This window comes from Crocuta crocuta, unplaced genomic scaffold (assembly GCF_008692635.1).
Source record: "Crocuta crocuta isolate KB4526 unplaced genomic scaffold, BGI_CrCroc_1.0 scaffold55, whole genome shotgun sequence".
Classification (NCBI taxonomy): Eukaryota; Metazoa; Chordata; class Mammalia; order Carnivora; family Hyaenidae; genus Crocuta; species Crocuta crocuta.
The window spans coordinates 5,851,590-5,871,033 of NW_027530512.1; the positions used below are offsets into that span (position 1 = coordinate 5,851,590).

General features: G+C 39.4%; 1 protein-coding gene across 4 annotated transcripts in view; it reads left to right on the top strand.

Annotated features, from left to right (window-relative positions):
- Positions 1 to 10,415: 10,415 nt before the first annotated feature.
- WDR89 (WD repeat domain 89) overlaps positions 10,416 to 19,444 on the top strand; it is a 33,362-nt gene continuing 24,333 nt past the window's right edge. Inside the window, exons 1-3 of one of the 4 annotated variants that reach the window (XM_077767206.1) lie at positions 10,442 to 10,489; positions 11,178 to 11,378; positions 19,006 to 19,076. Coding sequence is in view for 1 of the 4 variants with exons in the window: in XM_077767205.1 (XP_077623331.1) it covers positions 11,353 to 11,378 (26 nt within the window). In the remaining 3 variants the exon portion in view is untranslated. Of the gene's footprint in view, positions 10,490 to 11,177; positions 11,379 to 19,005; positions 19,128 to 19,444 lie in introns of those variants that run through there. The other 3 variants (XM_077767205.1, XM_077767208.1, XM_077767207.1) reach the window with 3 other exon arrangements.

Here is a 19,444-nt window from a genome sequence, read left to right on the forward strand (position 1 = left end):
TTCCTCCACCCTGCTAAATCAAGTTTCACTCTTTCATTTAATTTCCATCCTCTATAAATCCATTAGAATCCCTTTTTAAAAAGTATTTATTTATTTATTTACTTTGAGAGAGAGAGACAGAGAGGGAGAGAGAGTGCGCGAGCACACAAGCAAGGGGGGCAAGCAGAGAGAGAGGGAGACACAGAATCTGAGGCAGGCTCTAGGCTCTGAGCTGTCAGCACAGAGCCGGATGTGGGACCTGAAGCCAGGAACAGCAAGTTCATGACCTGAGCTGAAGTTGGATGCTTAACCAACTGAGCCACCCAGGTGCCCCTACAATCCCTTTTCTTACTTGTTTGCTTGGTCCTTCTGAGTTAATAATGTTTTCTCATTCCTTAACAATCACTTTAGAAAATGTGAGGAAACAGACTGAAACTTGTGTTACTCCACCTTTTAAAACCAAAGTCCTCTGAAGATCTAAGCAGGAGAATTAAGGATTTGCTCTGTCTTTTTAAAAGCTTAAAACATTGGTGGCTTTATAGGGAAGAGGCTGATGGAGAAAGAAAACGGATGCAAAGTTGGTCTGAGGCTATTGCAAAGTTAGAACAAACCATAAAGAGAAACTGAGTTGCCGGGGTGCCTGGGTGGCTCAATTGGTTAAGCGTCCGACTTCGGCTCAGGTCATGATCTCACGGTTTGTGGGTTCGAGCCCTGTGTCGGGCTCTGTGCTGACAGCTCAGTGCCTGGAGCCTGTTTCAGATGCTGTGTCTCCCTCTCTCTTTGACCCTCCCCTGTTCATGCTGTCTCTCTTTCTCTCAGAAATAAATAAAACATTTAAAAAAAAAAAACAAAAAAAAAAAACCTGAGTTAGGATAGTAGTCGTGGGGAAAGCAAGGGCACATGAAAGTGTGGTTTCTTTCCCCAGGTACTACCAATGTGTGACTGAACGAAGAGGGCTGAGGTCAAAAAGTATGTTAAGGCTTTTAGCATGGTTGACTGAGACAGTGCAGCCACTGAGAAAGGGAAAACGGAAGGTGGAGAAAATCTTATGTGGACCTTTGGTGATATTTACTTCAGGAGGTGGCAAAGGGACTGAAAAAGGACTGTGATGAAAGATGAGCAAAGGACAGTGGTGTTTCATAAGATAGGGCAGAGGTCAACGTTCTCAAATGGCCGGGATGTCCTCTCAGACAAAAAGAGAGAAAGTCCTTGGATTTGGCGAGTTAAGAGTTGATTTGTGACCTACGAGAGAAAGGTTCTTATGGAAGCCTAGAGAGTAAAGCTATATTACAGCAGATTGAAAGATGAAGGTGAGATGAAATAGAGGCAGTTTATAAAGTATTACAGGAAATGGAGTAAATCAATGGGTAGTCAGAGTCACAGGAAAAGTATTTTACAGAACAGAAGAGACTTACATATTTGTAGGAAGAAGGAAAAGATAGAACTGAAGAAAAGGCGGAAAATAAAGTGAGGATACAATTGATTCAAGGCCTTGAAGGAGATGTGATTAAGTACGTGGCCAAGATCAACCTCCGAAAGAAGGGCGCTCCTGAACTTCCTGGAATCTCCTAGCCACCTCTGTTCCCCTTAAAACACACACAGAGGGGCGCCTGGGTGGCCCAGTTGGTTAAGCGTCCGACTTCAGCTCTGGTCATGATCTCACAGTTCATGGGTTCGAGCCCCGCATCAGGCTCTGTGCTGAACATTTGCTCAGAGCCTGGAGCCTGCTTCGGTTTCTGTCTCCTTCTCTCTCTGCCTCTCCTCCACTCATGCTCTGTCTCACTCTGTCTCTCAAAAATAAACAAATGTAAAAAAAATTTAAAAAAAACACACACTCAGAAAACACTCGCCCACAAGGTTTTTGTCTTGCCCTAGGATCTGTCTCTGTCTCTCTCCTTATCCTACCAGTTCCATCTGTAAGAAATGATAACTCATTGTAACAAATATCCTAAAATATGAATTATTCAGGCCAGAACATCACAAAGGAGGCCTCGTCAAAAGAGTGTACGGTTGGCTTTGGCATTCCTAGTTGATGTCCCCACTGAAGTTTCTCCGTCAGGGTGGGGTAAAGAGATATTTTCCATGCTCTCTGGTCATCCAATGGACAACCGTTGTAGAAAATATCCGCGTGTGTGTGTGTGCGCGTGCGTGTGCGTGCGCGCGCGCATAGTGACACTTCCCAAGGACACTATCCTTCTCAGAAAGAATACAGAGTTAATATAGCATTATTCGATCACTCTCCATCCTCTTAGCCTGTCCTATTTTTCTCCAAAGTACCGGGGCTGATTTTCAGCAGGTATACTGTAGGATGGCTATATCAATTGCGATCATATTGAAATACTCTACTTCTGTACTGGCAAGGAAGTAGCTGCTGCCCCGGAACCTGGCACATGCCCTGCTTTTGCTATCCTGGCATCTCCCAGATCTTCCCATCATCCCTCAACTAAACACACAGCACCGGCCACAACAAGGGTTAAGGCTGGCCCATGTTCCAACAGGAAGTGGAACACTTTATTGGGAAGTTCAGTATCAAGAAGTTAGAGTGTGCAGCAAAGGGAAGTAAGGTGGGGAAGGAAGAGAAAATACAAGAGAACAGAAGGGGATGTGAAACCATACCAAATATCACAAGCTGGCCATACCACAGTTAGACATTTGAATATTCCATCCTACATAGGGCTTATAAATAGCTGAAGTTACCCCATATACTTTTTAATATATACATATTTGTCTGCCAACTAGAAAGTAAGCTGTATGAAGGCAGGGACATTTTTAATATTGTATATTCAGGACCTAAAATATGCCAGGCATATATTAGGTGAGCAATAATATTTGTTCAATGAATGAATCATTTCATATCAAGCAGAAACATTTTCTAAATAAAACAAATTTTTATGTATGTTTCTAGCCATAACAGATGTAGTTTTTTATATTGTTCCTGCAGAATGGTTTCCATTCCTCATTTTTTATCCTCCAGTTTCCTAATCATGCCCAGAGGCTGCCTTGTGCATAAGAAATGACCACAATGGTGACCATTCCATGTTAGAGACATCTGCCATCTGTTTACTCAAAGACACAGTAAAACTTGGAAATCTTTGCTTTTCCTTTTCTTAGCTGATCAAATTGGCAGGCAAGGCACTGTGAGGGAAAAGAGGGAAATTTGTTTTCTCCTGTCCAGAGCTCTCTCCCGGGGTGGGGGGTGGGGGTGCAAAGGTTATAATTCATCTCACACTTGTTATTGATAATTTTTCTTTTTTCTTTTTTTAGTTTCTTTTTCTTTTATTAAAGTTTTTATTTCAATTCCAGTTAGTTAACTTACAGTGTAATATAGTACACAATATAGTGATTCAACAATTCCATACAATACCTGGTACTCATCACAACGAACATACTCCTTAATCCCCATCCCCTATGTAACCCATACCCCCAGCCACTTCCTTCAGTCTGTTCTCTACAGTGAAGAGCCTGTGTCTTGGGTCACCTCTCTCTTTTTTCCTTCCACTTTGTTCATTTGTTTTGATTCTTCAATTCCACATATGAGTGAAATCATATGGTAGTTGCTTTCTCTGACTTATTTTGCTTAGCATAATTATGGTTTTTTTTTTTAATGGTTTTGCTTTTTGAAAGAAACAGTGTTCTTTTCACTGATCATGCTGCTCTAAGTAGTAGTCTAAATTTTTTGAAATGTAGTTTGGTTCAATGTGGAAATTTTATAGGAAAAATTATCACATGCTACAAGTTTCAGCGGGAAATGATTATTGAAAGTAGTCACTTAAAAAAAGAGTAGTCACTTTGAAGAACAAACTAGCAACTACCAAGTATTGATTTTCAATATTTGAACTTAAGGGTGAGAAAATGCTAATTACATTAATATATTCATGACTAAGACTTAATCTACTTAATGTTCCTTTTCTTTTCTAAAATTTCACTTCATCAGCCTGAGGGCAATCATCTGTAATCATTTGTAATCATCTAATTACAAACTTATTCAAGCTGCCGGCTCTCACTGTGACTGTATTTTATCTCCTTCATCATTACCCTGTATTTTTTTAAATGAAAGAAAACATGACTTCTTTGCAATGTGATGCTATTATTGCTCAGATATTAAGATGCTGGTAATCATGATCAGACCTACTTTTATAATGTTCAGCACAGCTTAGGATATTCTACTATCTGGCAAGGAAATGTATTTAATATAATGCTTAGAAACTTAAACAACCTCCTACTGAACACTTTTCTAGAATGGAAAAGAAAGTAAATAGGTAAATCCAGTAGGTAAATCCAAAAAGCTGAAGACAATGAATAAGAGCACTGCTATTTGAGTGTGGGCGGCTAAAAGTTCCAGAAACCCTACAAAAGAAAACTGAAGGCTTTCGTATTTCTTTTACAGCTCAGAAAATTGTTTTTTATATCGTCACATACATTAGTTGGAGATCACATTAAAAATTCTAAGACTAGTCAAATAGTCTGTATTTCACACAAGTTCATGTCCATTGTCTTTTTATTACTGGGCTTTACTTTGCTCATAACTTTGATCTACCTCATTTAAACGTCTTTGATTCTTGAGGCACCTGGGTGGCTCAGTTCATTCAGCATCTGACTTCAGCTCTGGTCATGATCTCACAGTTTGTGGATTAGAGTCCTATGTCGGGCTTTGTGCTGACAGCTCAGTTTGGAGGCTGGTTCAGACTCTGTCTCATTCTCCCTCTGACTCCCACCCTTCTCACTTGTGCTCTGACTCTCTCCCCCCAAAATAAATAAACATTAAAAAAAAGAACAATTAAAAAATTAAACTTCTTTGATTCTACTTCTTAGCTGTGGTACATTCCTAGTGCTATAATTTAAAAAATTTGGGGGCTCCTGGGTGGATCAGTTGGTTAAGTGTCCAACTTTGGCTCAGGTCATGATCTTCTGGTTCGTAAGTTTGAGCCTCATATCAGGCTGTCTGCTGTCAGCACAGAGCCCACTTCAGATCCTCTGACCGTCCCCTGCTACACACTCTCTCTCTCAAAAATAAATAAACATTAAAAAAAATTTTTTTTAAATTTTTTCCAAGGATCATTTCAACAGTTGAAAAGCTCAGCAAACATACTTTTCTGTCATTTTTCTTATAGCTTCTCAGAGCAAGTGGTATAAACTGCCAAAGGCCAGAACTTGAATGTCTGCAATGTGGCAAGCTCTGTTCTGGGTGTTTCAGTGAGGTTATGTTAATCTTCAGAAAACCCCTGCAAGGGAAATATTGTCACCTGAGGAGGACTTTCAGGTTTAGAGAGATCAAAGAAATTGCTGTTTTGAGTAACAGTCCTTATTAAAATACCTGCCTATTGAGGTTTTTTTTTTTAATTGAGGTTTTATTTGGAGGAAAACTCTGTATCCTTTAGTGATACAAAGAGATACTTACAAGCCAAATTACATCTGGGATAGGAGATCTAACAGGAATGTGGGTACAACAGAAATAAATCCGGCCATCAGTTAAAGTTGGGTGAATGGGCGTTTGTGTATCATTTTTTCTACCTTTGTGTATGATGGAGCTTTCTCCCAAACTGAACAGTTTTTAAAAGTAAGTAACCTGAAAAGTAGAGTTACTATAAATTGGGTGCAAGGAGGAGGAAAAAACAGGATGTAAATGTGGAGTGGCATTCACCTTAGCAATTCAATAACTAACTCCTTCAGGTATGTTCTTTTAGAGCTAATCTTACACCCATATGCCCTGAATCACTTCACATGCACAGGCAAATAGGCACTTACGTATCTTATTCAAGAAAGAAGTGAATTTGTTTCTTAGCAATTATTAAGACGCCAAGCTGTTAGTTTCGGTCCTAACCATATTTCTCCGTGTAAAATAAACTATAATCTAATTATTAATTAAATAAAAAGCCCAAAGACTAGTTTGTCAAATACTCTGGTCTTTTTCTCTCCTCCTCTTAACTCCACTCAGTGTACTATATTACTGTTTGTTCATTCTTTTTAACTTCAAAGTGGCAGGAAGAGAGCATACAGCTTGAACCGGTCGATTCACTTTTAAGCAGCTATGTCAAGAGGTTTTTCTGGCAGGAGGTGCGGTTTTTGATGAATACAATTATCTGTTTCAATACTGGTTGTGCCTCTTCCCCAACTTGCATCAATCTAAACTAAAAGGAGAAACAGAAAAGTCCACCTGAAACTAAGTGAAAATAACACCACTGAAAAAAATTTGTCACGGTGACGAGTATACATTATTGGGCACCTATCCCAGGATGTCCTCACCATCACCCCACCCTCTGGCTTCAATGGCAGTCTTGTTGACATTTTCAAAAGCTCCACAGCTGGTAGCCTGCCAAGAAGTACTCCTTACATGTTAGAGGCATGCATGCCTAGGCACAGGCCTTATGTATTATTGGGAAACCTTCAAGGAGCTCTGGGATTCAAGAGTTGGACAAAGGAATATGGTGATTAGGAATGAAGCCAGAGGCTTCAGAGGTAGGCCGTTAGGTCAAGGTCTCAAGGACTAGCCAGCCAAATGAGGCAGGGAGTTAGAGAAGCAGGCTGGAATGAAGCTTGAAGGAGAGCTGTTCTTTTTAGATGTATTTTACCAGAGTTGAAAATGGGATTGGTCTGTACATTCTGTATGGTTATATTAATTGACTCCCACAAATACATGACACAATATCAAACACTGTTCTCTGGAATGACTTCCAAGCCTGAAACTCTCACTCTCAAAGGAATGATTTGAAGTTCTTCACCTATGTGTTGCTGCGAAGACATTTTGTAGATTAATTAACGTTCATAATCAGTAGACTTTAAATAAAGATTATCCTGGGTAATCTGGGTGGGCCTGATTCAATCAGTTCGTTTTCCAGAAGCTCTGCCTGTAGACTACAACTTCAGCTGACGCCTGAGAATTCCAGCTTGCCTTTCTTGACAGCCGGCTCTACAGACTTCAGACTTGCCCCCAGCCAGTCCCCAACATTGTGCAAGTGAATTCCTTGCAAAAAATTTAATATATATTTCCTAATGGTTCTATTTCTTCTATTTCCTAAAGGTTGTACCTTGGTATAGTGACTGAACATGAGTGTTTCTAAGTATTACATACAATTTGGACTTGGTATTTTTAATTTTTTTTAATTTTTGAATTTATTTGAGAAAGAAGGAGAGTAAGAGAGTGAGCACAAGCAGGGGAGGGGCAGAGACAGAGGAAGAGAGAGAATACCAAGCAGGCTCCACACCATCAGTGCAGAGCCCAATGTGGGGCTTGAACTAATGAACTGTGAGATCATGATCTGAGCGGAGATCAAGAGTTGGGGACGCTTAACTGACTTAGCCACCCAGGTGTCCCTGAACTTTTTATTTTAATAGCAAATACAAGTATTTTTGTGTATATATAGGAGAGTGTCTGTAGGGGTATACACATATACATGGTTTGTTGTTGTTGTTTTGAGTAGGCCTGACCTTGGGTTCCCATGTCCTTCCTTGTAGTGTCCAATTCTAGAAACAATGCTATGTCAGTTTCACCATATCTGACTGGGTTGTCTCCTTCACTCTCTCTCAGGTGATGTCTGATTACCCTAGCCTGTTTTCAGCAGGAATACTGCTGACTCAATCTAGCAATAATTCCCCATACCCTAGTGTTTCTTCTTAGTAATTTTCCATCCACTGACCCCTACACCCTGCTCATTGACTATAAATTCCCACTTGTGCATTCAGAGTTGAGCTCAATCTCCCTCCTGTATTATAAAACCCCGCCACAATAGCCCCCCATGAATAAAGTCTGTCTTACTGTCTTTAATAAAGATCATGAATAATTTTTGCTTTAACACTTCCAGACTATTTTGGTCATATACTTCCCAGTAAAAAAATTTTTTTACTATTCACTCCAAATTAGATAACCTAGATTTCAATAAGTTTCTATTATATTATGTGCACAATCTTTTAAAAGACAAAAATGGAAAGAAAAAAGTTGAGATTAGAAAGTAAGTACAAACAGGTTGTAATATTCTCTTCCTGCACCTCAAGACTCTTCTTGCATTTATCTCACTTTGAGGTTGTTGTTTAACCTATTTTCCAACAGACATTGTATAAAAAGGATTTCAGGGTTCACATCTTAAAAGGCAGTCATGGCACCTGTTTCAATTTCTATTCTTATGTTCTCAACAATTAAGTATTTAAGCGTTCTCTCTCTAAACGAAACACTCTGGGAGCTTCCCAAAGAGTGAGCACTTAGGACAGTTAATACAGATTAGCCAAATGTGCTCATGATTCAGTCACTCAGTTGACTTATCAACACTGCTCACTACAGTAGTAGTCTTGACACCTGCAGTTTTTTTTTTTTTTTTACAAATAGTTTATTGTCAAATTAGTTTCCACATAACACTCAGTGCTCATACACCTGCAGTTTTTAATGTTTTTTTATTCTTGGTCAGATGAATTTCATTTATATCCCAAATGTGAACCACTGATTTGATTTAGGAGGCAGGGGCACCTGGGTCATTCAGTTGGGTTAGCCTCTGACTGTCGATGCTGGCTCAGGTCATGATCTCACAGTGGTGAGACTGAGCCCCGTGTAGGGCTCTGCACTGAGTGTGGAGCCTGCTTGGGATTCTCTCTTTCCCTCTCTCTCTCTGCCCCCCTATCCCTCACGCATACATGTTCTCTCTCTTAAAGTAAATAATAAACGTAAAAGTGATAAATTAGGAGACAAAAGGAAAAACAACATCAAAGTGCTAGTTAATGGAAAGCATTAAAACTAATAATTCTGAATTTTTACCTCAGGATAACTTTTATATTCATAGATTTCACTTAGTTCATCATATAGAATATTAAAAGAAGAAATGATGTTGATTGCATTCAGTTTGGCTCTTCATTTGTTGAGAATAAAAACAAATCTTATGTTCCATGTTGCAGTTACTAACAATCTGATACTCTCCGTCATTTAGAAACAAGACACAGAAAAGTTAAAATTAGACGTTTAAAAAACAAAAATGCAATAATTCCAAGCATCAATCATAAAAGCAATGTTTGCTTGTCTTTAAAATGTACTTAATTTTAAATCCAGAATGTAGAACTATTATATATCATAAAATCGTGGGGTTTTTTTCTTACACAAATGACACAGTTCGTATTACCTATTAATTAGGGGGAAAACTGTCGAAAGGAAAAAGACCACTCAGGGAAAGTTTTTGGTATTTACAGATTGATTTTTTTACTTTTGCCAAAGACAAAAGGGATGAAATATTACTAAGTGGGCCCAGGGAAGTAAAGTTCATGATTCAATAAAGGTAGGGAAACCCTGCCTTAAACCAACATAATGTTTCTATAAAGGCTGAAAATGAACTTCATAATACAATATTGAATAATCCATAATGCGTGTAACCTTCTGAGATTGGTCATGCTTAACGTTTTAAACTACAGCACTATTTTCCTGTCATGACAGCAGGCAGTTCTGCTTCCTGTCATATCAACACTTGATTTATGTAAGCAGCTGCTACCCACACCAAAATAGCATATATAACTGCCAAATTTAGGGTACTTTTAAAATATTCTCGAATGTACACTACTATGAAAATCAAAGACCGTTTTGTAGCAATAGCGACATTTTTACAAACCAACAATTTTCGCACATACAGCACAGCGCCCAAGCGCAAGCTGTAAAATGTTTGAAACACTAATGTTTATCTTTACCACACACATGAAGTCTTCTCAGTTTCTCTAAGTGTCTTTCAACTTTAACGGTGCTGATCAGTGAAATGATAAAAAGCACAACGGAACGCATCAAAACCACAATAAACGTCAGCGGGTGTTATTCAGAAGGAAGAACTCAGTAGCAACAACCACATTTAAAGCTACAGAATTTGAGTGTAGCGTCCAGGACTACAAATCCTAGGGTTCCTTGGGGCGGAGGTGGAGCTACGTTCAAATTGATAGCTTTTTCGGCCAATGACACAGCCACGCAAAAAAAAAAAAGGGTGTAAAACAACAGCTTCCTTGCGTTCTAACACTGAAGTCATACTTAAAAGTTATGAGACAAGGTGGGTATTTCAGAACCCTAACTATTAAATATTTCTTAAAGGCTTCGTAGTCACTATAGCAATTTCTCTACCCGAATTTGGCTCAGTAGAAGTTATAGCGTCTAAAAGCAGAAAGGAAGTCACGTTACCCAACGTAAACGGAAGGACTCGGTCGCCCGAGGAAGAGGCGGAACTCGCGTTATGCTTGCCCTTTATTGGCCACGCAGCCAGGAGGCGTAAAACCATCACACCTCATGAATCGTTGAAACTTCCGTTAACGTAACGTAAAAGGGGAGGAACTGTGCAGGACTATACGTAAACTGAGTCTACGCAGGCGCGGTCGTCCTGCTTTCGTCCAATCCGGAGAGAGGTTGGCTCCTGGCCCGCCTCTCTGCTGCCGACCAATGCTCTGCATTTTCCTTTGCGCGTTTGCCCTATCAGAGAGGGAGGGGGCGGAGTTCCGGACGTGCGCTGTGCGCCTTGAGAGAGTTGGCGTCTCCTCCCGCACCGGTTGAGGGCTTCCTGTTGAGGTATATTTCACGGGGTCCGGTTGGGCTAGTTCCCGGGACGGGCAGGTCTCTGACGGACGGAGACAGTGCGAGTTGAGTCGCAGTCGCTGGTTCTGTGGCACGAGGAGCTCTAAGGGAAGTGGGGAGGGGCTGGGAGGAGGGAGCCACGTGTTGGGGCTTCTGCTGCCGGGGTGGGAGCCCCTGGACCCCAGGAGCGCCGTCCCTGCCCCGCGTCTTTAACGCGGGTTAGATTTTGGGATCGCTGCCCCAGGGTCTCCTGTGGGTTATCTTTCGGGAAAAGCCAAGCGCCATTCACCAAGTGTTCAAGAAAGGGTACCCAGGACCTGTTGTTTTTCTACTGCACCTCGCACTTCTCTTATTTCCCTGAGTTTGTTAATTTTCGAGGTCGGAAAGCAAATTTTAATTTGGGAAGAGACGTCGTGTAACGTCTAACACAAACGGTGAGACCAGCTGTGTTAAACATCGTACGTATTTATTTCCTACAATCCACACTGCAATCTAAGGGGTAGTAGTAGTCTTTTTTTCACGCGAAGGAACAGACTGCTTCGTAACTCGTCCACGTGTTTTCTTCTGCCTGTCTCTTGACAAACTTGGTGTGGCATTCTGTTTTAAGGATATAAGATTAAAATGTGCTATTAAATTGTAAACTACTGCTTCTGTTTTCTTTCTGAACTTGAAATTATTTTAGAAGCCAATACGAGATACTCATAAGCGTATTGATACCGATGTAGAATCCTCTGCTAGGAGACCTTGGAACAGGAGCCGTTTCCTAACCTTTGGGCAAGTCACCCTTTCAGCACATCGTCCTCAACTGCAGAAGTGAAGTCAATACCAGACATGACTACTTCCTAGCGTTGTAAAGGATGAAATTAGAGAATGGATGTAATAGGTAAACTACTGATGTTAACTTTTTATGTCTTTCTGCTTTCAAATCCTTTCCTGGACTAGCTTTAAATAGCATAGCTTTTTTTTAACAGGTATTTTTATGTATTGTATGTGTATAAAGCAGCCTGGTGTCCCGGAAGTGTGAACTACCACTTTTTTGTGTATTTTTGAGATTCCCTCCCCTCCACCCCCCATTTAATCGGTTCTGTTTTCAGTCCCACTCAACTCTCAGCCTTCATGAATCCTTCAGGTAGCACTTCATTAGGAATTGGGAAGACCTTTGAGGGCAGCCAGGATGCTTTCAACCAAATTTTCCATCATCTGTTGTCTGGCTTGATGAGTCGCACTTGCACCGTGAGGGGTCCATGATGATTTTTATCATCAACAAAGGATGACCCCTGGCAGAGGCTTTGGTTGCCGGACTTACAGCTGTGTGTGCGGCTTTAATAACCCCTGCTTGAAGAGCTTCCACCAGTGTCCCTCTTGATCGACTAACAAACATTTTCCTGCTTATTCTTTTAACGTTTATTTTGAAAGAGAGAAAGCATGTGGGGGAGGGGCAGAGGGAGAGAGAATCCCAAGCAGGCTCCGTGGTGGCAGTACAGAGCCAGACTTAGGGGTTGCGCTCACAAACTGAGATGGTGACCTGAACTAAAATCTAGTCGGAAGCTTAAAGACTGAGCCAACGAGGTGCCCGCCCCCTCCCCCCCCATTTATCAGCTTACTGAAAGATTGAAAAGTATAAAGCATAAAGTGATTGGCAGCATGATGTGATAGAAGAAGCACATGGAGTCAGAGATCTTTCTACTGGGGTGCCTGGGGGGCTCCAGTGGTTGTATCTGGCATCGGCTCAGGTCATGGTCTCACGGTGCGTGATTTTGAGCCCTGCATCAGGCTCTCTGCTGTCAGCACAGAGCCGGCTTCAGATCCTCTCTCCCCCTCTCTGCTCCTCCCCACCTCCCTCTCTTTCAAAATAAATAAATTTTTAAAAAAAGCTCTATCTAGACCGTACAAAATGCTTAATTTTCCCGAACTTTAGTTTACTTATTTGGAAGTATAATACTACTACTTGGCCTACTTAACTCTCACAGTTGTGAGAATCTGATGAAATGACAAATACTGTAGTCCTTTGCAAAATATGATTCTTTTATTAAGGTCATATTAAATATCTATTGTTCTTTTTTTTTCTTTGTTTTAGAGCTCTGCCATTGTTTTTTGCCTCTTCGTATGTGGTTGGATCAAATAATGATAAAAATCCTGCTTAGCAAGTCTCCTAAGTTAATGTTAATTAATAATTCATCTCCACATGTCATTTGCTAACAGTATCATTTCATAGGAAATTTTTTTTAATGTTTATTTTTTATTTTTGAGAGAAAAAGAGGGAGACCATGCGCACATGTGAGCAGGGGTGGGGCAGAGGGAGAGGAAGACAGAATCCAAAATGGGCTTTGTGCTGACAGCAGAGCGCCGGGTGTAGGTCTCAAACTCAGGAACCATGAGATGTGACCTGAGCCAAAGTCGGATGCCTAACCCACTGAGCCACCCAGGTATCCCAGTTTCACAGGAAAATTAAAAGAAACTTCTTACAAAGACTAATAAGCTTAGTGTGCCATTATAATTAAAACTGATAATTTAGGGGTGCCTGGGTGACTCAATCGGTTGAGTGTCTATTTCGGCTCAGGTCATGATCTTGTAGTCTCTGAGTTTGAGCCCAGAGTTTGAGTTGGGCTCTGTGCTGATGACTTGGAGCCTGGGTTCTGCTTTGGATTCTGTGTCTCACTCTCTCTCTGTTCCTCCCCTGCTCACACTCTGTCTTTCTCTCTCTCAAAAATAAAGATTAAAAATTTTTTTTAAAAATTGGTAATTTAGATTACTTTGTCATGTCAGTTAGTATTTCTTTTACATTTTCCTTAGTGTTAGTGTGGATACCGAGATGGGCGATGGCTCTATTCTCTTTGTGAGCATTCTTTGTGATCATTATTACTTTTTATTGTCTTTTTACAAAAGAATTTCACCATTCCTTGAATTATAGCAGAGCTAGTGGTTAAGAGCACAGAATTTTAAACCAAACTGCCTGAATTGAGCACTGGCTGCGATTACTAGCTCTATAATCTTGGGCTGTGTACATGTAGCCCTTCTGCGTTTCATTTCTCCTGTGCGGAAAATGGGATAATTTTAAGTACTTCATAGGCTGTTCTGGGAATTAAATGAGTAAATATTTGTGAGGTGCTTAAAACAGTGCCTGAGAAACACTGTTAAATACCTTTCTCTCATTTTATTCATCAAGTATGAAAGTGAAATAATAGCTAGAAGAGAAAAAGTTCTAGGTCATGGCTTATGTGTTAGAGTTCCTATATCTTATAGCTGATACTGTTTACATCTTTTTTTTAAGCTTGTAAATATTTGGAAATTTGTGTGTCCAGGCAACTAAAAGTTATGCTGGACTTCACATCATTTGATACTGCTTTTTATCTTAAATTATTGCTGGTATTAAGACTTTCCACATGTGTATGCTTTAAACATTTTAACTGTATGCTGTTTGGTTATATAAATTATATTGATTCATTTAGTGCAGATGAGAATTATATTAACAAACTTACATTTGAATGGTCATTTTAAAATGCTTTGTGATTCATGCTTTCATATAATTTGAGGGTCAGTGTGAGAGCATTTAAGAGTGTGGGCTCTAAAATCAGATTTCAGTTCCAGTCCCTGTTATGAATTTGTGAACCAAGTGATCCTTGGCATATCACCTGCCTTTTCTAGGCCTCACTTTCCTAATTATAAAACGGGCAAGTAAGGTACTTACTCTATAGGGCTGTCCCCAGGATTAAATGAAATATAATGCTTAGAAAGCATTCAGACCAGTACCTTGCATATAGCAATATCTCTTAGTTACCATTCATATCATTGATGAATACAAAAGAGCCAGTAAGTAGAGTAAGTGGAAATGTGAGAAAACCAAGATTCAGAGTAGATTCAGTGATTTACTAAAGGTCATGTGCCCAAAAAAATGTATGGCCCCTCACTGCTAGTGCAGATCTTTTCCTGTGACCCCTTTTCAGCTCATTTCTATCAACGAAGTCCACTGCAAAGACCTGTTCTTTTTTTTCCCGCTGTGTTTCCAATTTTTGGCCACTTGACAGTATTTTCATCTTGGTTCGCATTCTATCAGAGTCTTTCCCTTTCTTCATGAATCCTTCAGTCCTCTGTTACTTGGGCTTTTAAGTTGTTACCATGCATGACAGGCATCTATTTTCAGGAAAGGAAGAAAGAATAGATATTGAAGCTAAATCTTTCATAAAGGTTAGGTTTTTTAAACTTGTGATTCCATTAGCCTATTACTAATTTATATTTAATGTAGCACTGAATTATTTTTACAAAACTACTTTATCCCCTCCAGATTCTCCCCTCTTTTTTCCCCCTGAGACTGTAAAATCAAATTGAACTTTTTCTTAGGAATTAAGAAAGGAGTTTGAGAATCACACAAATCCCTTGAGCCCTTCTAAAAATAGGAAGAATACAATGCAATTTATGAATCATTGAGTTAGTTTGGAAATCTTGAATGATTAAATGTAGATGTATCTCTTTTTGGCATCAAAAATGTATTTATATCATATAAACAAAGCATATAGTATTTATTGCATTATTCTGGAAATTTGAGGTAATTTGATCCTATAACTCATTTTCTGCAAGAATAGCATTTTGAACGTATTGTTTAATTCTGGAATTTGGGTACATAGGAATATCTGTTAAATTACATTCACATTAGCAGGTGTTTATTGAATGCTTTCTGCCTCTAGGGTACTGTGTGTGATGGTAAAGTGATGTTCCCAAATCTCAGTCCTTTTCTTAGCTTCCTCGGTTCTCCCTTCATGGTGTTTTCTGTAACTTTACAGGTTGAAGTGAATTGATTTCAAAACTGTGACTATGGGTATCGTGGATGTCAAGAATGATACTGTTTGATTTATTTCTCATTCCTTTTTCTTTATTTCTTTACTTTCTCCAGAAAAAGGATGGCTGCCTCTATGGCTTGGGGGTGTGTGTGTGTGTGTGTGTCCTATTTTTGTTGTTTTACGTATGTGTGTAGTTCCTTATCTTTGCCTCCTTGTCCTCTGTGGACTATGTTTTGTGTGTGTTTGTACTTTTATATTCCACTCACAGGAAGTAGGATTTTGTGAGGTAGGCTATTGAGTTAGCCTCAGGTTGGTAGAGGATTGATCTTAGAGAATTGGAAAACATGGTTCCTGTCCTTGAGAAATGTATGCTCTATAGTAGACAGAAACGAATATAAACTATGTAAGTAATTGTAAAACATAACTAGGGATAAATAACACTTCAGTATGCTTAATATACGATTACTGCTATATAAATAACACAATATTTTGACATTCAGAGTAAGTATAAACCTACTTTAGGCTAGGTTAAGGAAAATGTGGTACTGGTAGAATCTGAGCTAGATCTTGAAGCATGGGTATGATCTAGATAACTCAACAAAACAATGTAGGATTCTTGGAGAGAATAACAACCTTTTTTGCAGTTTTATTGTGGGGAAAATATTTTACCCATTAAAATATCGATATGTCTGGGGCTGCTGTAAAAAACAGCATGTGATTCACATGTTCACATGACTGCAGCCCATGTAAAAACAACAAAAGAATGTATATGATGCTTTATAAAAATTAAATATTTAGTTTTGTGTACTTAAAAAGTGTTTGTGGAATTGCATGTTTGCTTTTATTTTCCACTTTGTGTCGTGCTGAATGTCAGTGCTTTTTACAATATGAAATTAATTTCTAAGAACTTTTTTTATATGATCTTTCTCTTGGGGGAAGTGAAATTTCTCCTGTTCTTGACATCTTTTTCCAGGAATTAGAGGTTAAATCGAGTATTTCCTGCCCTACTGTGTGTGTCGGGGTGTAGAGGAAAGTATTTCAGTTGCAGATGAGAGGTAATGAAAACTGGACAAAAAGTGGAGGAGAATGGCAGGGCAAACAGCGATGAGATAGATGTGAAGGGCGATTTTCACGGGAGGCTTTTGTAGCTCCTTGAGTCTTGTCCTATGACTTTCTTTAATCACAGACGATTCTGAGACGTTGAGCCTAGGTGGCTGAGAAGACCTTATCGTTAACAGAGATGAAGAATACAGGTGTTTGAGTTATACTTTGGGTATATTTAATTTGGAGTTTTGGCAGCATGTTCAGGGTAGAAGTCTATGCAGACATTAGAACTATGGGGTTGGAATTTTGGAGAGAGATCAGGATTGAAGATAAAATCCAGGAGTTCACACAGAGGTGATAATTTATGTTGCATGGGGAAGAGAGGAAAGAACAAGTAAGGAAAATTCAATCTCACTTATGACTAACAACAGAAATTTGAATAATTACTAAGTTAAAGCATCTTTCTGTTTAGACTGTAGTTAAATCCTGAATTTATTTTTTCTGTTCTCTAATTTTTGGACCTCTTGCTAGAGGGCAGTAGTAGTTAATTCCAAGGGCAAGGAAGACAAGTATTGAAAGAGTTTGATAGCTTAAGCCTGAGCTAAACACATTCCTATGTTTCCTAAACTTACAATCAACAGTATATTATTTCCAGTCCTTTTTATTCTTCACATCAGATCTATAAAGTGTAAAACTTTTTTTTTCTCTTAATATCCGGCTTTTGTAGGATGGCTCAAGAATTATGCCTTTTGTTGGTTATCTCTGATGTCAGGATCTTTCAGTATGCTTAGAAGAGAGGAAATGAGTTTAGAATTTAAGCACATTCTGATCTTCCCACAATATGACACAACATCGTTAAGAGAACTCATCTGTTCTACTATAACTTTACACAAGTATAAAACTATAAATAGTTATGTTCATGGTTTTGCTATTATTTTGATTTCTGTTCCAGCAGATTGCTTTTGGACATTCACCCAATTTTGGAGTATTAAATAGGGAATCTACCTTTAAAATATAAAGGAAAGTCTCAATTTATAAATATTTATAAAATATTGCCTGATTCTGTGAGATACTTTGACATGATTATAAGGTATCCAGTGTCAGGATAACACTGGTTAACAGTGGAAACTTAAAGAATTATTAATATGTTAAAACATCTTTCTATTTGGAGACTTTTGGGGGGAACATTTCATATGTGAATTCACCTTAGAAGTATCTAGTTGGCCTTACCGCTCAATCCCGTCCTGTGTGCGCACGTGGATGTGCAAGCCTGTACGTGTATACATTTTCATTTCAATCTCAGTTGTCATGATTAACAGCAGGGGTGTGTGTGTATCTATATATAGTAGAATTTATATCTGATAGTGTGTTTTGCAGACTTGTCATTTGACACTATTGTTTTTCTTTGAAATTCTACATTCGGTCACTTACTGGTCTTTCATATCAGGCATCATTCTGAGCATTTAGGATTCAGTAATTAAGTTATTCCTTATAACAACCATCTGAGGTTGCAACTGTTACCCCTGTTTGAAGAATAGGAAGCAAAAGGACACAGCTCATGACACCAGGATTTGAACCCAAGCATACACTCATTCTCTTAAACTACCATGCAATGCCTATTTCTCTAAGGCTTAGTTTCCCAGTCTAAAAAGCAATAATAAATAGACTATCTTTTAGGGGGGTTGGTAGAGTTAAATGAAGCAATGCATGTGAAGAGACTGGATCTAGATATTAATGATCAGTTAATATTAGCTGTTGTTTGGCCACTTCTCTGATTTTCCTCTGGTTCTTTTTTTCTTTGTCTTCCTTGTAGTTTATTCTTCCTTTGCCCATTCTTTAAACAGTGGTATTCTAGAATTCCAGTTTTGATCTGCTGTTTTTTATCATCCTGCATAATTTCCTTTCAGGAGGTTTATCCACTTTCCTAGTTCTTAACTACTGCCTACGACTTGTAATCTGCTGACCCAATTCCATACATTTCCCCCAAGCTGTAGACTGATGTATCCACATGTCTGCTGTACATCCACCTTTGGGCATCCCCATACTTCCCTCGGGCAGGATAAAACTATGGAAAATTTTTAATGTAAAATGGGACCAAAGGATATGAAGTGGAGAACCTCACACATGTGCCCTCAGGAAACTAGAACTCCAAGACTGAGACTGACTTCTCACAAATGTCTGATTTATAGAGGGTTGCAGTTTATCCTCTGACCGATGAGCCTCCACCAAGAATCTCTCCCATCTTCAAGCCAGTGAACTTGCCTCTTGGCCCTTTGCTGGTCGAAACCTCTTACACTCCTGGCCCATAAAAGCAACCCAAGTTATTTAAAAAAATTTTTTTAATGTTTTATTTATTTCTGAGAGAGAAAGAGACAGCTGTGAGCAGGGGAGGGTCAGTGAGAGAGGAAGATACAGAATCTGAAGCAGGCTCCAGGCTCTGAGCTAGCTGTCAGCACAGAGCCCGATGCGGGGCTTGAACCCACGAACCATGAGATCATGACCTGAGCCGAAGTCGGACACTTAGCGGACAGCCACCCAGGCGCCCCAAAAGCAACCCAAGTTAAACCTTCAATGGACTCTCCTATAGCTCACTGCAGTTTGAATGTCCAAGGTGGCAGTTCCTCTACTATTTCTGAATAAACTCAATTTCTGCCAACTCAACCTTGCCTTAGTTTATCTCTTTTCTCTTAGGTAGACATTAGATGGTATCAAAGTGGGATCTGATGAAGGTGACCACCAGGAACACCAGCCTCCAGAAATAAGTGAGTTTCCTGCACTTGAGCCCTTTGCACTCCTAGCTTGTGCAAGTCAAGGTAACTTTCAGTTTGGCAAGTTTCCTCTCAGGTCTTGCTTGAGTTGCCTCCTTTGGTGGAGCCCTCTGACTTTATTTGGGATCTGGAGAAGGATGGATTGTCCTGGGATGTACTCTTTAATTTGTGATAATGGGAAACCAGTCATCTAAATTTTCTAAGGGTGGCCCCTCTTGGGAAACCCTTACTGGTTTTATGTTAAAAAATTACGGCCCTTCCTCACACACATGATTGACTAAACAGACCAGTTTTACTAAGGATAACTTAGAATTCCAGGGACTGTTATGTGGAAAATGATCTCCCCAAATTTATTTTTCTCT